This window comes from Neodiprion pinetum, chromosome 3 (genome assembly GCF_021155775.2).
Source record: "Neodiprion pinetum isolate iyNeoPine1 chromosome 3, iyNeoPine1.2, whole genome shotgun sequence".
Lineage (NCBI taxonomy): Eukaryota > Metazoa > Arthropoda > Insecta > Hymenoptera > Diprionidae > Neodiprion > Neodiprion pinetum.
The window spans coordinates 36962751-36984798 of record NC_060234.1 but is presented as its reverse complement, the minus strand read 5'-3'; the positions used below and the strand labels follow the sequence as shown (position 1 = coordinate 36984798).

Here is a 22048-nt window from a genome sequence, read left to right as displayed (position 1 = left end):
AGTTCTTTCTAACGTCGATTGGTAAATCGATATGATGCGAATTGTGTTCGCGGGAATTAAATTTGATTCGTGTAAACTTCTTTCCATAAACACTTGCGGTAAAGTTACAACAAAGTTAAAAGTACACAGTCCACAATTCAACGTTCGGATTAACACATTATACAGACATGATAACAAGCGTGTTTCTTCGATTACACAATGGAACGTATTTGATTTTATTAAAAAGTTGTAAATAAAAATAACTTCCGGATATAATTTGACATGATCAGTTCAATTCTGTTGCGATTTTATTATTTTTACTGAAGTAGCTTTTTTTTTAATATATATATACAAAGTCTCACGTACGTTTTATTGTTACAACAACTTTCAGTATCCAATCGCCATACGCACGTGGAAAATTACACAACAAAACGTATTGAACGTATCTGCAAGTAACAAGCGGTACGCATTTTTTCCTCATCGAAATTAGGGTAGTGACATCTGTGGCACCGAAAGTGACCCGTTTAACATACAAATTATATAAACAGTACTCGTCAGCCAGAGATGCGTTTCTCTTTTGGCTAAAACTGTATCCTAAGTATTGCATACAACGCGACGCGTGTTGCAAATATTATACACAGATAAAAGCCCAAGGATTTCCACTTGAAGATGGTCGACAAGGTCGGTCCGGTGTTTCGCAAGAAGTTGACGTAGGTAAACGGCGATATCGACACCGTCCGCATCACCTGCCGGTGAGTAATCCGATCAGAGCCTGCTTTTCCTTTTCCTTCTTTCGAACGCTGTCCAAATTCCTCTGCTTCCAGGAGCTTTTCCGCAACTTGATGGGCCGCGAGCCGACGTACCGTCCTGAAATATTGATAAACAGAAAAAATTAAACATCATTTTCTACGGGAGGTGAGAGAAAGGAAAACGGAGTTGAGAAATTCGCGTACAACGACAGGGTTAATTATAAACCGATACCGAGGGAATTGAAGTTCGTTATACCGAGTCGCCCGCTGGAATTTATATATTAAGTATTGAGAAAAATGATACATATATCGCCCACGCAATAGCTACGATCACTTTTATCGTCGCATATAAACTCATCGACTGGTTTTTATGCGTTGACAATGAAGCCTTATAACCCCTGCTGCCATATTCTCACGGTAGAGCACTCGAAAAACCTACTTTATTCATCGAGTAGAACAACACCCTTGCGGAGTTTTCCAAGTGACGCAATCTGGTTAATATCGAGACTGATATTGTATACATGTATAAAAACTAATGCCACATATGATAATTTTCACACGTTCAACTTATAATTAATTCCAGTTTGATAAAGGGGACAAAAATTCTTCGTCATTTGCTCGAGTGAAAATCTTTGTTATCGTTGCGAAAATTGAAAATTATCGAGATACGAACGAAAGTTTCGCCGCATGTTTATGAAAGTTGGAGGAGGATGCGGGTGCAACTGCAGATATTATTTCATTCCGCGTGTTCTAATCGGCTTACCAGTTTTGCATATAATTGTGATCACGACGCGATTTCACGTTTATCAGAAATATTCCGGAAATTTTGTAAAGGGTAGGTAATTTCACGGGGAAATACGCATAATGTGTGACATACATAGAAAGAGGAAAATATTCTATTACTACTACTATAAAACCGCAGGTAAAACTACGACACGTTTAAAACGATTTTATCAAACCGCGAACATCGGTCTTCGTCAATGTTTTACTGAAGATAAGAAAAGAAAGATACGGACCCTGTGTTATCAAATAGAAAAAGAATGAACAAAGTACTTGCTTGAAATGTAAATTTCGGATATTAATAAGGGTAATGGAATTCTTATACGGAAGAAATTTGTGTACCTATGTATACACATCGGGTAAAAAATAATAATCTAAAGGTTGTTCAATAACATTTAGTAATATGACGTGAAGGATAAATATTTGCAATCAGATATAACGAAGGAAAAGAAAATAAAAATGAAATTGACGTGCAACGGGAAATTAAAATTGGTATTAAAAAGTATTCCGGTACACAAACAGGATCAGAGTTGTTAAGTTTTTATAAAAAATACTTTCACGCAATTACGTATTTCGCAGAACTGTGAAAGGGGTTGAAAGGGAAAAAAATAAACTAAATTAACGTGACGGAAGGTTAACGTTAATTCTCTACGCAGGTTATTCTACGTCTAATGGCCTGAGTATTGTGTCGTTTCTAAAAGTAACGACGATTCGTTTCCTCATACGCCTTTGTTATACGCCTGCATCACGTATGAAAATATATAAGAAATGTATCTCACCTCGTACGTGTTTAAAATACACGTGGAATACAGAGCAGAATATAAAGTGAAAAAAGCCTGCTGTCGAATAAGGATCAAATGATAGATCTCCCCTTTATACCTTCTTATTCCTCTCCTTCTTCAAGGATTCTTCGATGACGCAGACAAAGAATGCGCAAAATAATTTTTCCACCCAGGAACAAAAGAATTGCGCAGAATAGATGACATCCAATATCGAAAATACAAGGCTCTCTTATTCTCTCTTGTACGTGTAAAATGATCTTAGGGCAAGTCGCACGTTGTCCTTATCACACAGATAAGACATATGCGTATAGAAATGTTTGGGAATTAAATTTTTTCCCTCGACGTACTGGGTTGAAGAAAAAAACTTAAATCGTTCATCTTTTATTGCGCGGGCTTTTTCTTCCCTCTCTGTCTATCAATTACTGTGACTGAGAAGTAGGTATTCTTAGAATAAAAACAAAGGATTACACAGGCCTGCGAAATGTAACCTTTAATTTCCCCCTCAAGTAACGATGCTTTTTTTTAAAGGTATTTAGATATGTTGAATTGAAATATAGCGCTAGACTTTTTACAACACGCCAAGATTTATTTTTATGCATGTTTGAACTATTTTTATGAAAAAAAATAAAGTAAATCAATCTTTTTCTCTTCTATTGACGATTCGGTTCATCTCGTCATTGAACAGGAGTTTTAAAGAAAGTAGAAAAAGATATCACGAGTCTGTTTGACTTATCCAGTCTCTTAAGTCTTGTTTGAACCTAATGCCGTTCATTTTATATCTAATCACCAGTTTTATACATCATTTTATTTTTTTTCCCATGAGAATAGTTCAAAATTGCATAATATAATAAATTTCGATGTGCTGTAAAAAATCTAACGCTATATTTTAATTCAAAATACCTAAATACTCAGACAAAAAAATTATCATTACTTAAAGAGGAAATTAAAAGTTATAATTCGCGGGCCCGTGTTATTGACATTTCAGTAGAAGCAAGGATCTCTGTTATTCAGATTTAGCATATTGTATAGGATGAACATCGAGTTAAATATAAACGGTATAGTGAGAATATTTTTGGCCAACGTGTGCATTCGTTTCTTGTTTCCTATTTACTCGTGTAAAATACTTACCCCGCGAATAATATTGCGAGGAGAAAACGTTTAAGAGATATTCGGCAACGGCTTCTCTGCATTGCATTCGTGAAATGCCTTAGTGGAACATCATGTTAGTAACTTGTATACATCGCTATTCCTTTGTACAACTCGGTGCTTGTATAACGTTCGTGAAAAAAATTTGCTCTTTATATCCATTGAGAAACGATATCAGTTGAATTGGCAAATTAATCACTGAATTGCACTGAAGTGGAATTCTGTGCGCCGGAGGACTACGTTAAGTACAATTAGGTCAGTCAGAACAGCTTAAAATCAACATTTGCATGGAATATCGATTCGCCTTAACGGAGATCTATAAATTATACGCTATCCGATGAATAATATATTATACGTGCAGTGTGAATTAAATTCGCGCATCAGAGATTGTCTTGCAGTACTACTCGTACAATGTGATTATCGAATGCGTCTGAAATGAATTTTCCCACGCGTTTGCTGAACAATGATTATGTGATCGAATTGAAAGAATCAAATTCCAAGCAACTCATTAATTAATGGAACAGCTGGTGCCATGGTGGTAGCCAGACCGTGAAAATTGTTTATCGAATAATGGCTATACCTGATATTCAAGCAGATCGAGAGGTTGCAGGCTTGACAAAATTGAAAAACCAATTGACGTCAGAGATATAATTTTTAATTGTTTTGTAAATTCAATTATCGCTGTACCGCGCGAAACTTCTCCAGTTCTAATATCTCCGACGATATATTGTGTTCAGGTGGAATATTTAAGCCCCGAGTTATATATAAGAAAAAAAAAGTCTCCGAGACATTGTTCAATTTATATTATTACAATATGGTAACACAGCTCGTGAAAACAACGATTAAAACGGTTCTCCGAGTGAATTAAGTGAAAGCAAGTTAAATAAAACAGAGGCAAAGATGAAATCTGGGAAAAGGCAGTATATTGAAAATAGCTATACGTTATGTGGGTTTTAAGTCTAAGACAAGACTGTTTACCTAGAATGAGAACGTTAACTGTTATTGATTCACACGACAACGGTATTGATTATGACAGTTGATGAAACAGCTGATTTAGAGAATATGATCCGTTGATCGAAGATGTATTAGGGATCTGGACAACTCCGTTACAATATGTATTATACGACTCAGCTTCTCTGTCACGCTTCATTTTCACGATGAGGATGTGAGAATAATAAGAATCCTGAAAAGAAATTGAAAAAATGTTTGTTCTCGTAGCATAAGAAGCAATTATCCACGTTATATACAACGAAACAAAGATGCCGAGGTTAATCTTGCAGAAATACCTTGACGATTTTAATCAAGCTTACCATTCAAAAAAAAGTCCACGTGTCTTATACACCGCATTGAATATAATGTAATAATTTGTACAACGTAAATAACTCTACTCCTTCAGTATACATCAAGGATCAATTTCATGCTTCATAACATCTTCTATACACACATACACACACACAAAGTCGAAAATTCCGACGGGATTATCTATTCCATCTTCATCCGCAGCGCGGATTTTTGAAGTACAAAAATAAGCAACGCAATATCGAGATAAGAAGGGTCTGTTTTGGGAAGCACGGTCATTGGCTGTCTTCAATGCGAACTTGACGTAGAGGCGTATCGGGTCATGATGGGTCATAGAATGACGTTGGTAAACTGCACAAGTCTAGGACCTTCTATTAACGATAAGGAATCACCTAGGCGTGGGATTCGGAAGCGACAAATCGCAGGGTAATCTGCACGAGGATACCGGCTCCTTTCTATTCGCCCACGCTTACGATTTCTGCACAATAAGAGACATTCTGTCGTGTTATATTCCTTTGTATATATTCTGCGATGCATTTGTATAACGTTAGACCTGTTATTCACTACGTGGAAAAACATCCACCTCGAAATCGTTGAAAAGATGGTTCAAAATTGGATAAACTTATTTGTACACCTGTAGTTGTTAATGAAATGTGATTATTATTGCGAGGTTTTCTTCTTCGTCAAATTTACTGCGCTCCTTGAATATTTGTAACGAGTAGCGAATTATAAAACGGCAAAAGAGGGAGAAAAATATCGCTGAATTTATTGACATTCGGTTGAAATCTACAAATCACTACAATTCTGCAGAGGTGTTAACTGGTTTGCGTAATCGAAGGACTTGTACACGGATCAGCAGTGTAACTTTAATCATAACAGCGCAAGGTTACACCGGATATTCCGGTACCTCAAACGCCGTTTAGATATCCGTTCAGTTTATCATCATCTCCGCGTCCCAATTACTCGATTGTGAACCAAAATCCAATGATTATAATAATGAAATTCTTTGCACGCGGGGAAAGCCGTTTAAGAGTAACAAAACCCCGGCCGTTATTGGAGTGTGCGAATTTTTAATCTAAAAACTGTGTAAAATTTGACAAAAACCCGCAGAAATGAAAAAGCTAAACTTATTAATCCTCGTGACAGATTCAGTTTTTCCTACAGTCAATGGCTTGAATCTAAGCGAGAGCTTGATGCAGGACATAAAAAAAGGACAAAAGCTTCGCCGATGTCGACACAATGACTCCAGGAAAGCGTGTTTTTACCAACCTTTATTATAATGAAACATCGCGTAAAGCTACAAGCGCTACCTTATACATGCTGTACGAATCAAACGCTCGTTTAAATTTTCACAAAGGTTTATATTATTATTCATTTATTGGAGTGTGTGCTTCAACATGAATATAAGAAAGAACTTCTTTCGAGGGGAAACGAAACGGTACACAATGATTTTAATACAATTTCAATATAACGCGCTGTAATTCCGTTTGAAAAATAAATAAATAAACAAATAAATAATAATAAGATACTTTCTTAATCTCAAACCTAATTCGTAAACTTTAGGTTTCATTACAATTATAATTGCAGCCTGTTCCCGGCCCGCAGTGAATAGAAACAACTTGTTGCTTCGGCGCGACTCGAGTCTTTATCACTGAAAAACACGAGGTTGAAGTTCCGAACTTCAAACTAATGAAACATTGAAGAAAACTTCGATAAATCACTAATTTGTAATTTCACAATGAATTTGACGGCGTGGAATTTTAAGAATGGCAATACGGGAAGGAAAGATATATTTCGTTGTTCTTCAACTTCATTTTTACCTCGACGATCGATTTCCGGAACTTTCGTCGAGGAAAATTAGATAATCATAGTTATAACAACATTCGTCAAGCGTTGCGCGATTAACCAGAGTTATAATGTTAATTATGAAATTCCGAGCTCTGTCTCTTCATCCGCAGCTGAATTGTGAAATATGGAGTATAAATTTTATATTTTTCACAGAAGACTATATTTTTTGTCACATGTTCTTACAATTAGGTTACACCTACAGCCCGCGATCAATCGCCTACTCGTGTAATATATTATTAAACATATTCATGCCTATAGCGTATATACAAGGGCGCATAGCGAAGGTATAATAAACACATAATACATATATACATGTGTATAAATAAATATATTTGAAATTCCTGCAGAGATGAGTTTGAAAATGTTCTCAGATGTTGAAACTAAAAATATACTTCTATACGCACATGCATTCTATCGGTTGCACATTTTTATTTTCTATATCCTGAGTCAAGTACTAAATATTCAACAAAACCGCGACTAAAAATACACGATTCGTTCTATTTCTGTTATTCACATTTAGAATTCCATACGACTTGTGTGTTCCGTGAGTAAAAATTCTTTTCGCGTTTCTGATATATATATGTATATATATCAGAATATAAATATATATATCAGAAACGCGAAAAGAATTTTTACTAAAAATATATATATATATATATATATTTTACATAATATATACATATATATATATATATACGTGTTGTGTAATGGCGAGATTTTCATAATTAATTATCGAGTGTATATCTCGAAGTCATGACCCAAAAATCGTTCGGAGAGCTGTTAAATGGCATGGAAAAAAAATTACCCGCAAGCATCAAGTAAATAAATAAATCAACAAACAGCAACAAAAAAAAAATTAATAAAAATTCCACGAGGATGTATTACCGAGTGAGTAAGAATCTTTCATCCCTTATCAACTCGCCTCCTCCGTCTCTAATTACTAACGTATATGTAACAAAGATATACCTACACCTCGGCAATGCAAGACGATTATTATATTGGTTTATAGGTGGTATATAAATAGCTACAATAGCCAGTAAATGGAAGATTGATGTAAGTTCATCAATTATCGTACGCGTACGCTGGATGTGAGATAGCACAGCGACCAACGTGTGCGTATGCACGTACGTATATGTACGTAGACACGATGGGATCGTCTTTATTGTTATTGCAGGGTTACGCGACGTCGATTTGCACGAGTTCTTCTTCTCCCTCTACGCAAAACTGCAGGATAAAAAAGCACGTGCACACGCGCATGCAGATGCGTCAATTTTTTCCTAGCCCCCCCCTCCCCCCACCCCCGATACGCGCCGATTTTTATGCAAATAAAAACAAATTTATACGTATGTTTGCATGAAAAAGTACACACACAAAAAAAAAATAATAATTAAAAACATTGAAAAAATTTATACATGAAAATGGTGGGGAGGAAAAAAAAAGTTTTCGACGATTGGCTGATAATATATCCTAAAATCCTATTGGCCTGTCTTATAAGGGTGGGAGGTCCGGTTCGGGTAGGGGTTGTTGAATTAGTAGCGAGACGCCGTTCGTCGCGACGCACTCCGACGCCGTCACCCTGGCAGTAAAGGAAAACCAAAGTGCAGCCTGTATAACACAACGCGAAGCATCTACAACCGGTGCAATTAATTTTCGAGGGCTTGGTAGTTTGCAGAGAGCGATAGAGAGAGGGGGAGAGAGAGAAAGAGACAAACAGACACGAGTGAGATCGTAAGATCAAGTAAACCAAAGAGAGGTGTTAGAAGAGTTTTGACGTAAATTATACAGGCAGCAACGCGGAAAACAAGACGAACGATACGGGGTAGAAGAACCCAAGGAAAACGACTACGAACGAATGCGACAGGTAAATGAAACTTTCTTTCTTACTTGCTGGCGAACTTTCGGGGTAATCGTGAAAAGTTAATCACTCGTCTTCGTCTTTTTATTTTTTTTTTTTGCTATTCCAACTTCTCTTCGAGAAACAACTGCTGGTAACTCTTTCAAGCATCGTTTATAGAAAAAAGGCAAAAAGTGAAAGTAATTAAAAAAAGCGAATATTTACACTGAGAAAAGTTACATCTGTTATTGTTATCATTGGAAATTTTCATAAAGTAGGCAACGATACAACAACGATTTAAATGTTATATATTCGAATTAGAAATAAAACGTACTACGAAAAACTATTTAGTATGATTATAGTTGCCGATGGTAAATTTTGTGATTGTTGGACGATGAAATCTGTTTGCTTAGTTTACTAAAAAAATTTCAATTAAATTAAAGCCTCAACATGAATTTCTTATTGCACTAACGGCGAATTATCATCGCATTAGTTGGAAAAAAATTTGATAAGCGTAACTATAATCAAAAAGAACAGTAACGTATAGTAGATTTTCTGGTTACAAGTGCAAATGAAATTTTCATTTCGTACTTGGAACTTGTATATTTTTCGGTTATCATGAAAAACTTAAAGGACTGCATGGTAAACGTAACTAGAATTTTTTCGGTGTATCGTTTTGAAAGCGCGCTTTTTTTTTCCCCCGTTCAACGTTACCGAAGAATGTAAAACGTCAAACTAATATCTGATGGATTCCGATTCTTACACTCGTACAGCACGTATTATCGTAATAATGACATAGATTTGTAATCTCGTTCTACCTTTTCACTTCTTTCTGGAGAACCAACTATAATATGCGAAACAAAAATTTCGTCACCTTCAGTTTTACACGGGGAGAAAAAAGTTTAAATGACTAGGTGGTTAACTTCTTACGTTATGGTTCGTAACAAAAAATGTTGGTAAATTTCGAAAAACAAAAAATTTCAGAGATATCTCATTTACAATTTTTTCTTTCTTCTTTTATTCTCGGCTGAACAATACGCTTCCGTAAATGACAATCTCGTTAATATCAAACCGTGAAAATCATGACTTTTGCATGTACGTTTTTTTTTTTTTTAAATTGTGGCATTATAATATATTAATAACGCGCGGGGTTTCTGTTTAACCGCGAGAGTAAAAATACCTAACAGCTGTATCTGCGACTCCATTGTCGGCCCGGTTTAGCCCGAATATGCAAACCAATATGTACACATATATATGTATTAGCTCTATTGATACAACTATACATACATTTCGAGCCCGCGTCAAATCTCTGTGCGATATTTGGCGGGTTAATTTCGCTAATATAACAATCGATCACACAGCCCCTGCGGCACGAATTCGCGTTCATTTCGATAAAACTTTAATCGGTAGTACAATACATAGGTAAAGTAGGTACCTGTAAGATGGATGTCTACAATTATAAAGTATGATGAGACAATCCGTGAAAATGGAGAATCGTTATCCACAGAAACAGTAAACTTTAATACTCTTATCGGGATTCGAGAATATTTTTAAAAATTGACGATTGATCGATACCATACGCGCGCATCGAAATTTTCCCGATGAAGTGTGCGTATTGAACGTATCTGCGTACAAAGATGACTGGTATTGTTTCAATGTAAACCGCAAACAAGGTACGTGTCATCGCGGTTTATGAATACCAATTGCTCCGCTAATTCGAACGTCCGATGATGAAATGTCGAAGTTACGTGACTCCGCACGACTGGCATTCCATTCATAATTCGTCAGGATTGTGTTGGTGCAAAAATAACCGTAACCGTATTAAACATTGACTACTCGGCCGGATCAAGAACGTAGGTGAAACCTCCGTCTGCAATGTTCGGCCAAATTGATATCCGAACTCGATTAATTGGCTCCAGATACAGGTTGCAGAGATGGACTGATCGTTCGAAAGTGGTCCTTGACCGAGGATCTCGTGGGTGCAACCACCGCAAGTAAGTTACAATGTTACATAAAGCTGGATTCCTCGAGTTGATCAACTCGAACGAACGATTAATTTGAACGGAACTTGTGCAGATCTGTGTACGTATGTTTATTTTGCGGTTACCTCTGACTTGGTGTAACACAACGTGCTACACTACAGTTTGTAATTAATTTCGGTACGTAAGCACAACTTCGTATGGATAACTGTAGGGGGTTTGAGAGAGCTCTAGAATTAAGACAAGTAAACTAACCGAAGGTGTAGTCGGAACTTTTGATAATGTAGGTACACAAAAACCTTACAGAAGTTTGGAACGAGCCGAAATTCTGTTATAATATTGTTAAAGCCTTTCGATTTAAGTCTATGGGAAAGCAAACTTGCGTGGGGAAATCATGATATCAATTTTTATTAATTCCATCCTTACACTGGCATGAAATGAAACGAAATGGAAAAAAAAAAAAAGAAAATTACACATTCTGAACCATCTATGAACAGAGATAATTCAACTTTGATGCTGTGATACGTTATCGCGTTGGTAGACAAATTTCGGTGTTTCACTGGCAAAGGTTCATGTTTTATTTATTCATTTTTGTTTTTTTCCTTCAATCGTCATACGAATAAATCTCTCTGTGTCCCAATTTGCGTTTGTTTCGGACGAGTTATGTAAAGAACGGAAATAACGAACAGAAACGTTTCTTCAGCGAATTCCCGTGACATTCAACCGACGATTCGAAATTCTAGGATATATACAGCATACACGACCACTTTAATTACTGCAAAGTAAGTTCAAGTAAAATTCGCCTATTTATAACGTCAAAGCCGCGACTTCACCCGACTTAGTAACGTAAGTTGCGTAGGTTATTTCCACGCAATAACATAATTACAGCTCAAGATCCGGATAGAATGTACAAACGAGTCAATCTTCGAGAATAATTACAATATCCATAGACAAAGCCATGCAGCTCGTGGAGGTGCTCATGATGTGTGAAATTAAATCGTGGCAAGGGAAAGTGTTTTATAACTTTAAATTACCAGCGACTCTTCGATAAACTGTACCTCGCTTTTCCCTGCATATGCGTTTGTTGTAAACTCTGGCTTTTGATATTTATCAACATTAATTGAAGTTCAATAAATTATTCGATTTCATTAAGTAGTTACGCTTCACTGTCGTTTCTTTTTTCTTTTTTAGAACAAAATTTTCATCGATAATATCTCTCCGTTTGCGTGTTTTATTGAATCTTATAGAAATTGAAAATAATTCTAGAAAGTAAGAGGTAATTTCTCTCAGCATACTTTTATCTTTTCTTTCTTCTTTTAATTCTTGCCAACGTGCAGTACCTCCGTGATGCAAAAATAATAGGCAAAATCTGGTGACGTAATGAAATTTCAGAAATGGGTCACAGAAAAATATATATATATATATATATATATACACACACAACGATGGGTTGAAAATATGCCTCATCAATACGATGTTAATAGCGTACTTATCTCACGTGACCGGAAAATCGAACTTTTGTTATAATCCGATACAGGTTGAGAGTTTTCTCAAGTGGCAAATAAGAAAAAATAAACAAACACACAAATGAAAATCGGACAAAAACAAATTTCCAGAGCATTTTTGTTCGCGTATTAAAAAATATACGCAATATTGAAGTATTCCGAAGCTCGTTTCGCGTTGTTTTTGTTGGTCTTACATTTTCTCTTTTCCCGCAACACGCATATATAAAGCCATCACCGTTAAAGGTTACAAGCTGGGTGAAGTGACTGGCAAACGAAGCGTTCTCGTGGTGTCTGCGAGTTGTAAAATTGCCACCATTTCATTCCCCAACCCCGCTTCCCTCCTCACTGAACTTAATCGCAATGATAAATATAACGTCGTACTAAAAATAATACGGAATGTCACAGAAATAGATACACGCATTGCAGTAATTCCCCCGCAAAACTGCTTGTCTTCGACTTTAACTTAATCATCACACACAAGCATATCGTCGCACTTGCCTTACGCTATACAAGCCGAATAAATATGATCCACTAGAGTTTAACAATCTGAATACATGCAACTGAATCCTTAATCTGCCAACCTAAATAAATTCATGCGGACGGAGGACAATTATTTTCAGGAAGTGCGACAAAAAAAAAAAAATCTGCAACATTTAGAACGCGAGGTTGACTTTTCGGCAACTCGACTTACGAGTGTTATTTTTAAAAGAAAAAACATTAGGATTGGTATTTTTTAATCTATTATTTTCATGCAACGGTCGTCAATTGGCAATGTTGAATAATATGAACTGAAACTAGTTTAAGAAAACCTGAGGTATCAATCGCGTGGTATCAATGGCTACAGATACAGTACACATCTAATGACGTAAAACCGTGTTTGACTTTCAATTCTATAAACACATCTACTGGCGATGTTTTCCTAAAATTGCTGATGAAATTTGTTCGTTATTAGACGAAATTTGGTTGACGCTCAGTTAACTTGATGAAAATATACGAAGGGTTTACCGAGTGTATAAAACATATTTTAAATGTACAAAATTGTTGCGCTTTTCTTTGCTGCTGTTCCCTTTGAAATTTGCGTCCAAATAATGAAAACGAGAATGATATAATAATTCTTTGAAAAAACCAGAATGAAAAAACAATATACACAGCGAAAAACAGTCCAATTTCATTATAATGGCCAGACGGTTGAATAAAGAGTCAGTTTACTGATAGAGCGATGGGATCCCTGTTGCAACGTTATGCTCGTTGAAAGAATTTAGACGTGGAAAGGAATTTGCAATTAGACGAGAATTCAAGTGAAATTGAAAAAAGGTCTAATCATCAGAGACAAAATGTCGTTATACCCAAATATCCTTTTCAATGATTCCGAATCGAAGCAAACGATTTATCATAAGAAATGCATAATCTTAGATTCTTCTGGGTTTGAAACACCGGCACTCCGTTCAATAAGCTTTCGATTTACAATGACACGCGTAACAACATCAAAATAGCAATAAACGCAAAATGCAGCGAGTTACAACTCAATCAAAACGGGATTGAATCAACGGAAATTTAAAAAAAAATACAAAACAACTGCAGGCCAAATTGAAATTGTAGGTTTTGCTGTCAAATTTAATTGTCATTCAGTATGGACGATGGATATAAAAATAACATAAAGATAGAACGAATCATTAATTCAATGATAATTTTTTAAGCATCATATATAGGTATATATATCCTCATCAGATGAGTGTGTATATATATATATATATATATATATATATATACCTATGTATAATATATTTAAGGCTCTCCGCATCACAACATTAAATTACTTAAACAAAATTTTTATCATTGAATTAATAATTCGTTGTATCGTTATGTTAGTTTTATATTATATAGATATACATTATACATGTATAATATACTTCTTGGTAATTGCGGTTCGAGATTTCGGTACAACTTGTTTACAGTTTCTCGATGTTTTCTTAATAGATGAAGGCTGCACAGTCAGCGAATAATAATCAATTAAAGACTGTTTACCGCAGAACAACGCTAGAATTGCGTTACGGGATAAAAAGATATTTGTAACACTTATACGTACAATATTATGCCATCAGACAAAGGAATTCAATCAATTGCGGCAATCCTTTGAATCTTGACGCAAAAATAATTAGGTATCATTTAGTATCGATTTTACCGAAATATTACTTTTCTTTTCTAATTTTTCGGAAAAACTACAATTCCGGTTTAAAATCGATTAAGTCACGCGTTTCATTAGTCATAATAAAATCGAGTATACACGAATTTGATTGAAAAGAGAAAAAATCAAATTTACGGTGAAAAAATAGAATGAATTTTACTTTGCTTTTTTTTTTTTTTTTTGCATATTTCATCTCCTATTCGCGTGTGCCTGTACACATGCACATGTGAAATTGAAGCGGTCAACCAGCCAGTGAGATAATTGTGCGTGATCGAATGATGAGAGTCACTTGACTCGCGAGTAAAATACTGTATACAGATTGCAAATCGCACATGGAACGATGATCGTCTTTTTCTTGTTTCTTCTAATTTAAAATTTACGTGACCAGCTTGGCCCCGATCAAGCACGATATACTCAGCTGTCCGGTGAACTTTTTGCCACCTCCAGCTTATCAACGGCGCCTCGCTATCAGCCGGCAACCGTCACAATATGTCAAATAGAATTCCCTTCCATTTAACGTTTTTTTTTTTTTTTTTTTTTTTTTAAACCAAGACAGAATAATTGAAAACTTTCACTATTGAAACCATCTCACTTTTCCAGATAATCCGAACCGAAGATTGAAATTCTCAACTGATACGACTTAGTTATAGATTGAAATTGAAAGTGATCTGAGAACCGTAAGACACATATTTCTATGGTGTTCCGCAGTATTTAAGCCATTGTATAAAATATGTATGCACATAAAAACATCTCAATTACACTTAAGATTCCATGTTCCGGGTATTTAACGAAATTTCTATACATCATCGACCGGTTAATATTTCGCACGGTTTTCCGTAAGTTTCTTACAATCCTTCGTGATGCCGTTAAAATTTTAGAACGCGGGCATCGATAAAAATTTAGTTACACGGGTAACGTACTGAGGTTCGACAATTTTAGAAGAAATGTATTCCGAGAGGGAGAGATTATTTCTAAAAATAGTCGCACCGTGAACTTACTACCGCGCTAGAAAATAATTCTCGAGCAAATTGAATTTCGTGTAACACCATACGCCACGTGCAGCGTATTTTCAGACCCCTGCAAGTATTGAGTTATACTCAGAAAGTGGTGGGCTATTATACTTGAACCCTGCGTGGTTGAAACCGGCTCTGGTTCAAAAATTGCATTGACTTGTTGAAAGGTCTCACGCCCTGATCTCTGATCTCACGTAAATTGCAAAAAAAATGAAACGTCTCTTCCTCGCTCTCTCTCTCTCTCTCTCTCTCTCTCTTTCCCTACGGGGGAAAAAAAAATTCTCATACGTTTTCATTCTAACAAAATATAAGAATATTTAATGCCAAAGCAATTCCATATATCACAAATATTCGACTAAACGAATTCGATATATTCTAAGTTTCAATTAGAATTTTCAAAGAAAAAAGAATAAAGTTAATACAACCCGATATGACAAAACAAGAATAATGAGTCATGGAGGAAGGACACACGGGGTAGGACAGTTTTACCCTCGTGTATAACCACGTGTCTGAAAACAAAAGGCACTGACGTTCCTTCTAATATTGATACGTAATACGGTAAGGCGAAGTGGTTGCATCCATCAATGTCTTGAAATGCAAACACACGGGGCTACCGATTGTGAGTAAGTCACCTTCGGCGGTTGCCAGACGTCTGGTAAACAGTCAAAAGTACATTTCCAGTTTAGCTTCTTTTTTTTTCTTTGCGATACCACGCCAGCTTATCTTCGAGATTTTACCCTCTTCCTATTTAGAACTAATATTTCTATAATCTTCATCGACCTTTTCTAGACTTAAATAGCATTCAGGTTTGACGGTTCGTATAATTTTCTGTGTTACAGAAGTAAATCTGTGTAGTACATACACTTCGACGAGGTATATCAGCCTGCTGAGAAGAAGAAAAAAAGAAGGAAAGGAATAGAAAAGAAGCAACATGTTTCCTATATTAGAATCTAGAATGATGATTATTTATCAAGTAACTATAATCTTGAGCTTGAATGCACTTCTGGTTCAATGCGCCCCTTTTCTACACCAAACGACCGATGGATCCTGGGATGAAAATATGGTGGATTGTTCGCCCGGAGGACGTTGCTGGGAATATTTACAGAGACAGGAACTACCAGCTAAGCTAGATTACTACAAAGATCCACTGAGGTAGATAAAAATCCTTCACTAATATGTAATACCGATCTTTATCTAAAAAGTTTTATTCAATAGATTCATTTAAGTCTGACTTTCTCATGTAATTAATAGCTACTGCTCGATCGCAACTCCAAACTTTTGTCATCCATATCTTCCAGTCTCCACGATTTTATACACCCAATTTATTTCACGATTTCCAACGAGGTGTGAACCTTCACTTTGTTCAAAATTAATTAGAACTAACGAAATCTCTTCTATTATTCGGAATTAGCCGTATTTAATCTCACTTCATCACGTTTCTTCGGATTAATATTTCACGTTAAATCGTGTTTCAATTTTATATTTTTATTTCTTTTTTCTCTCTTTGTGAGTATGAAAGCTTTTACAGAAAAAATCGAATTGCGATATTCTACGTAAGAAATTCTTTAAACTTAACTGAATAACAGAATGAATAATACAGAATGTAAGTTATCTCAACATCTCGATTCAGCTGTAATGCCCCACATATTTAGATTGGAAATCTGAGAAAGAAATGAGCTGTCTCTTTGACCTAATAGAGTTGAACTATCAAAGTGCCATTCGTTCTGACAGATTAATTAATGGTCTATATGCAGGAGAAATGAGGGAATCTATCAGGCTAAATGATTTGACAAACACGCGCAAGTGCCATCGATAATATTGATAAGATGTTGAGAAATTGAAAAGCATCTATCCGTTACACAACTTGTATATACCAGACTGACGCGAATTTTAAAAACAGGAATTACGCTTCGATTATGTATGTTTTAGAGAGGGGGAAGCAGGCAAAGTTGACTGATTCAGTCAATTTAGTTCTCCGATTTAAATTAATTATCTCTCATGCAGCATTAACACGTGTACTGAACATCTCCTATCGCTTCACTTGTTATTTGTGACTAAAATTTTATCGATTGTGTGTATATTAATAGCTCAAAAGTTATCAACGTTTAGACAGATGACAAAAAAAATTTGCATGGTACTAGAAGCATGATTAGCAATCCGTTGATTCAAGCGCAAACAGTTCTTTTATGAATATAAAATTAAACTAAACATTTTATTTCTATACTTTCAGACTCCAGAGTCACCGGGATCAAAATTCAATCGTTGCGCAACCATCTCTAGACACTTTGCCGCCAACTAATAGAATAGCTAAAAAAGGTGTATTCACCTCTCGCGGATGGGGAGCTGGTGGAATGCCTTTTTCTGTATTATATATGAATCCGCACAGTTCGCGCTCCAACAGTAACACAGGTAAGGTTTGGCTGGGCTTTCAAATTATTATGGATTCTTCTGGAGGCTCAATCTGCGTACATTTTTTTCAATGATCCAATACATGATTACTTTCAAATAATAAATTTGCTTGCTTAGGGGCTAACGAGATCGAACCGGTGAGAGCACTTCCATTGGAAAGCCCTGCTTTGCTACCACCACCCAGACACTCGACCAATCGCGTAGCCCTACGAAACGGAGCTTCTGGAAGAAGGCAGTACTCCATAATACCTCAACTCTTTGTATCTTACGGATGGGGACCGCTTGGGAAATAGTTACTTCCAGATAAAAAATGCGAATGTGACTAAGGGACCGCGCGATTAGGGGAATAATTACTGTAATCTCACAATTCAAAGTTTGCCAAAGAAAAGTACTCTTCGTTAATAACCGCATCAATATCTCACAGAGTTAAAACAATTGTCAAATAATGCTATATTATCAGGTACTTGAAAAAAAAAACTTGAACTTCAACCCAATTTACCAATTGTACAAACTGCCATTCTGTAGGTAACTCTAAAATTAGCCACTTTATGAAATGTATGAATTTTCGAATATTACAAGAATCCCAATCATTTATTATGCTTAAACTTTATCAACATAATCGTATCAAAAGCAGCGTTTATAACGTAACAATAGCTAAATTTAAAACGATAAAAAAATTCACTGTAATATGCAGAATTCGTAATCAAGATTACCACAGCTAATTTCATTGTAACTGGTAACTGTTACGAATTTCGGTGGTAAATACAGTCTCATCACATACAATCTCAAAATTTTATGCGCACGATATGTACTCGAAATGAAATTGTTGTCATTTATGTATACTATTACTGCTATTTATTTACTAATATTCATGATAAGTAGTTATTTATTTATAGATTTTAATTCAACGAATAATGAACGATTATAAGATTACTTTGAGAAATCTTTGCGACTTATTTTTTCTGCTTGATTAATTCTCAACAATTGCATAAAAACTCGATGTATAGGCTGGAGCAATTATTGAATAAACATGCTCAGTTTTACTAAGCTCTAAAGGTAATAAATGAACTATGTTTCCAAGTAAAGCATAAAAAGTATAATGAATATATTTCTAATATGAGGACTACCCCTTTTCTGCCAAAGGTATCATAATGTGTTATTGAGGCATGTCAAGAAATAAGATGTCTCTATGAATGCAAAATCAATCAATGACTGTGAGCAAAGGAATATGAATTTGACCACAAATATTAAATGAAAATCACACAAGACGGCGTAGTATGATTTCAATTTCCAGATATCCTTTCATTATTTGATAGGTGTATGAGTTTCCAACACTAAGTATTAGCAACATTCCCAGAATCGCTCGACATCCAACTTACGATTAGCTCAAAATTTTAAGATCGTAGTCATGGAACAAATGCACACAAGAATTCAGTTCATAATTCGAGAATTAATAAGTAACAAAACTTACCGTTCATCTCTTTCATGGCCCTGATGAAGTCTTGTGGATCCTTGAATGAAACAAAACCAAAACCTTTGGTTTTATTCGTCCTTTTGTCCCTCACCACTTTTGCCTTCTGGAAACTTGGGTACTTGCTGAATACTCTGACTAACATTTCGTCAGTAACATCATTTCCCAGATCACCACAAAATATTCTAAAGTCATCTGAGGAAAAGTAATGATCTCGGTTAATGAAAAGACAACTTATCAAGATGTTAGGGCAAACTTTACAAATAAGCTCAATTAAATTAAGTAAATATGATTTGCTTAATAACTTTGAGTTTAGAGCAAACGTTACCTTCGTCCCATTCCAAGAGTGATGTGTCTTCCCATGTTTGCCCACCAGCCATTCGTATGATTTTTTTGTTCTTTTTTCCTTTGCCTTTAGGATGCGTTTCCTCAGCACTAGCATTGGCCATAATCGAGCTAGCTTTTCCTTGACTGATTGCTAACTCAGCTGCTGTACTGACACCTTTAGCTTTAACTTTCTTTTTTCCCTCGTCCTCAGGAATTTTAGTATTAATTATTTGCTCTATAATTTCCTGACGGATGATCGGTGCTGAAGTTGGCTCATATGTTTTTGGTGTAGCACTCAAGCTATTATCCGATGTGTTTGGTAAGAACGAGTTGCTTATTTGAGCAGGTGATGAATACGTCGACATTGAGATAGCTGCTGAAATTAAGTCATTTGAAAACTTGGTAAAAAATTGTCAGGACGATGTAATAAATTAAAACGAATTATTCATTTTTTCTTTACATTGTCTTGCAACTTGTGGGGGTATAAGCATTGGCGGTGGTGGTGGTGGCGGAGGTGGAAAGCCAATCATAGGAGAGAATGCCAACGAAGCCGCAGCTGCTGCTACGACTGGAGTTGGTATTTCATGCTGTTCGAGTTGCCTGGCTACTTGGCTGTATGTGTTTACTCCTATGACAGGTCTGACTACAGAGGTAACAAGCTGCCCCCCGATTTCAGCCTCAAACCTAAACATTGTAAACATATTTGTATGTAAACAGAGTGAGCAGCGGGGCTATCCTTATATGTGAAAAGGTACAGATCTGTCATGTAGATGAAGGTAAATAAGATTTTGAAATTCAGACGGATGCATATTATTGTAACTTAGTTGAATTGTTTATATGATTATGATGTACAGATGTTGATTGAAAAACGTATCGTGACATCTGAGGTTAGGGGAAAACTGAAGAAGTTAAGATAAACATTTACCAGGAATTGAGCAAGTGTTAATTACCTGTTCATTTCATCTTCCATCTGCCGAAGTTTGTCGTCCATGTTCACAATAATTTTGCTACTTTTTTGTACTAGAAATTAGTTTATAAACAAGAAAACGCTGCGTGAAATATAAATCCTGCTCTGCTCATCTACTCTTGGCCACTCTTGGCCAGGCGAACCGACCACCTAAGTGACAACAGACCGTAGTTCTAAAATACGCCGCAGGCCCTGATGTCGTTGTTCGCAATGTTTGTTCGAAAGCATTCGATAAAGTAGACTGTGGTATATAATATTGCTCCGTCTTATACCTAGACACTAGACAATAGTTAGACACGATTATAGCTAGTTTGGAGAACGCTTTGAGTACAGATATTAATGGCTGAAACCAAAGACGCTGAAATATATCAGTGACGCGGAAACGTATGTAGCCTTGATACCTCGATGGCCACTATTATTGTATGGATTATTTCCATTATGTAACCTCCAATATTTTGGGGGTTTTTAACCTTGTTAGTTTCAACAATGTTTTCAAATGTATTATAGTAAAGTAGCAAATATCAAATAGAGTTAGCAGGGATATAAAATAATGTCTCTAAAATGGAGAAAGTTATTTCAAATTCACAATATTCAACAGAGTTTAAATTTCATTAATTTGACAGATCGTATCAGCTGTTCAACGCTAGCATTTGTACCGAAATGTCAACCCGTCGGAGAGAAAGAATTATCGGAATTGGAAAGTTTCATGACAAATTCAAATAAAATATGCGTTCTAACTGGTGCTGGAATATCAACTGAAAGTGGAATTCCAGATTATAGATCCGAAGGCGTAGGCTTGTATGCCAGGAGTGACCGAAGACCTGTGTTGTACAAAGAGTTTTGTGAAAGTAAACAAACGAGACGACGATATTGGGCAAGGAATTACGTTGGATGGCCGAGGTTTGGTATTCTGATTACTTTTCAGTATTGACAAATCCAATCATCGAAGTAGAGCTGTTTGCTAATAACATTACTGCAGGTTCTCTTCTTTTGTACCCAATTCTACACACAAGATACTGAAGAATTTGGAAGATGCGGGGAAAGTAAGCTGCGTAATTACGCAAAATGTAGACAATTTGCATTTCAAAGCTGGAAGTAAAAATGTGATCGAGCTCCATGGAACTGCTTTTAGAGTTACATGTTTAAACTGCGACCATAAAATCTCTAGATACGATTTACAGAAAATACTACAGCAAAACAATAAACACATGAAGGCTGAAGCTCAGATGATGAGACCTGATGGAGATGTTGAATTGTCGCAGGTACCATCGATCATATACCAGAAAATAAATTCAATTATTAACATTATTGGTTACTGTTATATTGACATAAATTGCCCTTTCATTTCTTTAGAATCAGGTTGAAAACTTTGTTGTACCATCTTGCGGTAAATGTGGAGGAATATTGAAACCTGACATTGTGTTCTTTGGGGACAATGTTCCACGGCAAAGGGTGGATAAAGTAAAGCAGGAAGTGGAAATGGCGGATTCTTTACTGGTACTAGGATCTTCACTTTCCGTTTTCTCTGGGCTAAGAATAATTCTTCAGGCAGTCGACGCGAAAAGACCTATAGCTATAGTAAACATTGGTAAAACAAGGGCAGATCAGTATGCTCAAATTAAAGTAGCAGCAAGATGCGGAGAAATTCTCCCAAAAATTTGTTCTTTATAAGGTTATTTGTATAGTAAGTAATAAACTTATTTAAAATATTGTACAAAGTCAAGAAAATAAATATTTGAAATCATCAAATTTATCTATTTCTAATATTTACCATC

The 22048-nt window shown here is 35.8% G+C and overlaps 3 protein-coding genes across 7 annotated transcripts; 2 read left to right on the top strand and 1 right to left on the bottom strand.

Moving 5' to 3' along the window:
- Window positions 1-252: 252 nt before the first annotated feature.
- LOC124215157 (RNA-binding protein 42) lies at window positions 253-20431 on the bottom strand. 2 transcript variants are annotated; one of them, XM_046618197.2, is made up of 5 exons: window positions 20257-20431; window positions 19767-19990; window positions 19308-19682; window positions 18980-19174; window positions 253-846 (listed from the first exon to the last, which is right to left on the bottom strand). In XM_046618197.2, exons 1-5 carry the CDS (start codon window positions 20295-20297, stop codon window positions 722-724), a joined length of 960 nt encoding a protein of 319 aa, XP_046474153.1. In that variant the 5' UTR covers window positions 20298-20431; the 3' UTR covers window positions 253-721. The 2 variants fall into 2 exon arrangements, with proteins under 2 accessions (XP_046474153.1, XP_046474154.1); XM_046618198.2 differs by having other exon boundaries at window positions 19308-19679.
- Window positions 8128-18688, top strand: LOC124215159 (uncharacterized). 2 transcript variants are annotated; one of them, XM_046618204.2, is made up of 4 exons: window positions 8128-8444; window positions 15939-16251; window positions 17330-17508; window positions 17626-18688. In XM_046618204.2, the coding sequence occupies exons 2-4, from the start codon at window positions 16031-16033 to the stop codon at window positions 17799-17801; spliced, it is 576 nt and encodes a 191-aa protein (XP_046474160.1). In that variant the 5' UTR covers window positions 8128-8444; window positions 15939-16030; the 3' UTR covers window positions 17802-18688. The 2 variants fall into 2 exon arrangements, with proteins under 2 accessions (XP_046474160.1, XP_046474161.1); XM_046618205.2 differs by lacking the exon at window positions 8128-8444 and adding an exon at window positions 10316-10411.
- A 123-nt stretch (window positions 20432-20554) lies between the features above and the next one.
- Window positions 20555-22022, top strand: LOC124215158 (NAD-dependent protein deacylase Sirt4). 3 transcript variants are annotated; one of them, XM_046618203.2, is made up of 4 exons: window positions 20555-20657; window positions 20897-21173; window positions 21253-21535; window positions 21627-22022. In XM_046618203.2, the coding sequence occupies exons 2-4, from the start codon at window positions 20980-20982 to the stop codon at window positions 21942-21944; spliced, it is 795 nt and encodes a 264-aa protein (XP_046474159.1). In that variant the 5' UTR covers window positions 20555-20657; window positions 20897-20979; the 3' UTR covers window positions 21945-22022. The 3 variants fall into 3 exon arrangements, with proteins under 3 accessions (XP_046474159.1, XP_046474156.1, XP_046474155.1); XM_046618200.1 differs by having other exon boundaries at window positions 20597-20746; XM_046618199.1 differs by lacking the exon at window positions 20555-20657 and having other exon boundaries at window positions 20664-21173.
- Window positions 22023-22048: the final 26 nt, after the last annotated feature.